This window comes from Cebus imitator, unplaced genomic scaffold (genome assembly GCF_001604975.1).
Source record: "Cebus imitator isolate Cc_AM_T3 unplaced genomic scaffold, Cebus_imitator-1.0 Scaffold76, whole genome shotgun sequence".
Taxonomy (NCBI): domain Eukaryota; kingdom Metazoa; phylum Chordata; class Mammalia; order Primates; family Cebidae; genus Cebus; species Cebus imitator.
In genome coordinates this window covers 7,352,319-7,356,128 of record NW_016107391.1, presented here as the reverse complement: position 1 = coordinate 7,356,128, position 3,810 = coordinate 7,352,319, and the positions used below count along the sequence as shown (strand labels likewise).

Sequence of the window (3,810 nt, the reverse complement as noted above, 5' to 3'; positions counted from 1 at the left end):
GTGATCCACCCGCCTCGGCCTCCCAAAGTGCTGGGATTACAGGCTTGAGCCACCGCGCCCGGCCTACCAGCTAATACTTTTAATAAGTTATTTGATTTTATTTTTCAAGGATTATGTTGAGCACAAGTAAACAAGTTGTCCTGGACATTGAGTTTGTGAGAATTTAACATTCTCAACATAGGATTTTTAAAAATAATTGTATTTGGATGATTTTTCTAGTGCTATTAACTGAGGACTTTATACCTGTTCTAGACTTTCTAACTATTAGCCATAGGTAGTTTTATAGAGTAGTAGTATTCTGATGGGCCTTAACAAAACCTTTAAGATGTATGAATAATTCTGTTTCTTTATAAGCTTTCATTGGGTAGGTTATTGGGCATACAACTCCCTGGATGTACAAACACCTAGTTAAATGACTCAGATTAACATGGGCTTAAATGGAGAAATGTAATTTTAAAATATTTCATGATACCTTTTTCTTGGAAGCGTATTTGTTATTTTGAAGCTTTTGAGTCAGTCATTATCACGTTTTTAATGCTGGGTTGGGTCATGGGGATGAAGAAACTCAATGATGGTAGTAGTATAAACATTTAAATTTGGAGGAAACTCCGAGGAGTTACAGAGTATGTCAATGATTTTGGAAATATTTACTGTGTCTGACATCAAGAGTTAGCTAATTATCAACTGCATCTCTATGATCTAGTAGAATATATAATAGAGAGTTGAATGTTTCCCAGCTTTCTTATTCACAGGGAAAAACATTAAACTATGTTATGAATATGTATTGCTAAATCACATATCAATGGGGCTGTGCATTAGAAAGGTGTTTATTTATTAAACTTGCATAAAAGTTAGTAGCTTTTCAGAGAGTAATTTGTGGTGGGGTCCCAACTCTTGTCTCTGCCCTCATTTAAGATTTAACTGTAAGTCTTCTTTAACTACAGGATGTGATGCAACAGGCCACCAATGCAATTCTTAGAGGTGGCACCATTCTGGCTCCCACGGTGTCTGCAAAAACCATTGCAGAACAGCTTGCTGAAAAGATCAATGCCAAGCTCAATTATGTGCCTTTAGAGAAACAAGAAGAAGAGAGACAGGATGGTGGACAGAATGAATCTTTTAAGAGATATGAAGAAGAACTAGAGATCAATGACTTCCCACAGGCAAGTAACAGTTTTAAACCTTTTTTTATTGTGAAGCAGAAAAAGCAAAAATCTCATCTTTAAAACCCATGAACATTTTAATAACTACTTCACTTTTTACCTAAATGGAGGATATAACAATAGAAATTTGACTTTTATGAATATGTTCAATGTACATTAGGATCTAAATGAACTTATGATGCAGGTATGTGTTAATAATGATCTTTGTTTTGTTTTTGTTTTTTTGAGACAGAGTTTGCTTTTATTGCCCAGGCTGGAGTGCAGTGGTGTGATCTTGGCTCACCGCAACCTCCGCCTCCCAGATTCAAGCGATTCTCCTGCCTCAGCCTCCCAAGTAGCTGGGATTACAGGCATGTGCCACAACGCCAGGCTAATTTTTTTGTATTTTTAGTAGAGATGGGGTTTCTCCACGTTATTCAGGCTGGTCTCGAACTCCTGACCTCAGGTGATCTTCCCGTCTTGGCCTCCCAGAGTGCTGGGATTATAGGAATGAGTCACAATGTCATGCCACCGCGCCTATCCAAGAATGATCTTAATATTGACCATAGGGCAGGGCGCGGTGGCTCACATTTGTAATCCCAGCACTTTGGGAGGCTGAGGTGAATGGATCACCTGAGGTCGGGAGTTCGAGACCAGCCTGACTAACATGGTGAAACCCCATCTCTACCAAAAAAATTAAAAAATAGCTGAGCGTCATGGTGCATGCCTGTAATCCTGGCTACTTGGGAGGCTGAGGCAGGAGAATTGCTTGAACCTGGGAGATGCAGGTTGTGGTGAGCCGAGATCTCACTGCCTCAACAACAAGAACGAAACTCTGTCTCCAAAAAAAAAAAATATATATATATATATATATATATATATATATATATATATATATATATATTTTGACCATAATATATTTATAGACCATAATGTGATATCAGTCAGTCTAGTCTTTGTTAGCACTCTGGATTTTTTTGTCTTGTTGTGAAGTGATTTTTGTTTTCCTTACCTTTTCTTTTAGACTGCTAGGTGGAAAGTTACCTCTAAGGAAGCTCTGCAGAGAATCAGTGAATACTCTGAGGCCGCAATTACAATCAGAGGAACATACTTCCCTCCTGGCAAAGAACCCAAGGAGGGCGAGCGGAAGATTTACTTGGCAATTGAAAGTATGTGCTGTTGGTTCTATTTCAGTCTCGAGTTCAGATCAAGGTTAATGTAGATGTAATAGACGCAAAGAGAATGTGAGGTCAATTCTAGAGAGAACTGAAAGTAAGGAACACCTCTGAAAAAAAAATTTCATATCATTTGACGTCTTTATTTAGAAGTTCAGTACATATGCAAAAGTAAATGATCTGTGAGATTCAGTTTTGACAAATCAGTCAAATTTGAAAATTAAAAGAAAACAACATTTTGAGGACTGACCTTTTTATGCTTAGGAATATTCTGGCCTAAGTTTAGGTTGGAATGTAAATCAACTATATTAATCCACTCAATGAATGTTTATCTAGGCAAATATTGCCTGTGAAATTATGCTCATGAAAGTTTATACCTTTAACAAAATAACAAGTAGACAATTAATGCCATAACCTAATGGAGACAAATAATACATTATTACATTATCTAACAGCAATTAGGTTTTCCTTTTTTTTTTTTTTTGAGATGGAGTCTTGCTGTGTTGCCCAGGCTGGAGTGCTGTGGCGCTATCTTGGCTCACCGCAACCTCCCCCTCCCAGGTTCAAGCGATTCTTCTGCCTCAGCCTCCGGAGTGGATGGGACTGCAGGCGCCTGCCACCACGCCTGGCTAATTTTTGTATTTTTAGTAGAAATGGGGTTTTACCATATTGGCCAGGCTGGTCTCACGAACTCCTGACCTTTGATCCACCCGCCTCGGCCTCCCAAAGTGCTGGGATTACAGGTGTGAGCCACCATACCTGGCCGGTTCTTAACTTTATTTCATACATTCATGAATGAATTTATTCCAGAGGCAATTTCCACTTTTAATTATTTTGTCACCCAGGCTGGAGTGCAGTGGCACAGTCTCAGCTCACTTCAGCCTCAACCTCCTGGGCTCAAGTGATCCTCTTACCTCAGCACTTCCAAGTAAGACTACAGGGACGTGTTACCACATCTAGCTAATTTTTTTGTGTTTTTTTAGAGAAGGGGTTTTGTTATGTTGCCCAGGCTGGTCTTGAACTCCTGAGCTCAAGTGACCCGCCTCCACTCAGCCTCCCAAAGTGTTAAGAGTACAGGCATGAGCCAATGCACCCAGCCTATTTTATTTTTTCTGATGTGTTACTCCGTTGCATAGTAGGACACCCTGTGACACTTTATTTTTTCCCTGAAACTGAATCTTGCTCTGTCGCCCAGAGCTGGAGTGCAATGATGCAATCTTGGCTCACTGCAACCTTTGCCTCCCGGGTTCAAGCAGTTCTCCTGTCTCAGCCTCCCAAGTAGCTGGGATTACAGGTACGCACCACCACACCCGGCTAATTTTTGTATTTTTAGTAGACACGGGGTTTTACCATGTTGGCCAGGCTGGTCTTGAACTCCTGACCTCAGGTGATCTACTTACCTTGGCCATCCAAAGTGCTTGAATTACAGGCATGAGCCATTGCGCCCGGCCAGGTATTTTCTTAGTGGTTACCCAGTGGATGGCACTTAACAT

General features: G+C 40.3%; 1 protein-coding gene across 2 annotated transcripts in view; it reads left to right on the top strand.

The window, feature by feature from the left end:
- Positions 1-3,810, top strand: part of DDX46 (DEAD-box helicase 46) — a 78,752-nt gene that overhangs the window by 65,053 nt on the left and 9,889 nt on the right. For both annotated transcript variants that reach the window (XM_017532363.2, XM_017532362.2), the window contains exons 20-21: positions 945-1,163; positions 2,167-2,311. In XM_017532363.2, coding sequence (XP_017387852.1) covers positions 945-1,163; positions 2,167-2,311 — 364 coding nt within the window. The remainder of the gene's footprint in view (positions 1-944; positions 1,164-2,166; positions 2,312-3,810) is intronic.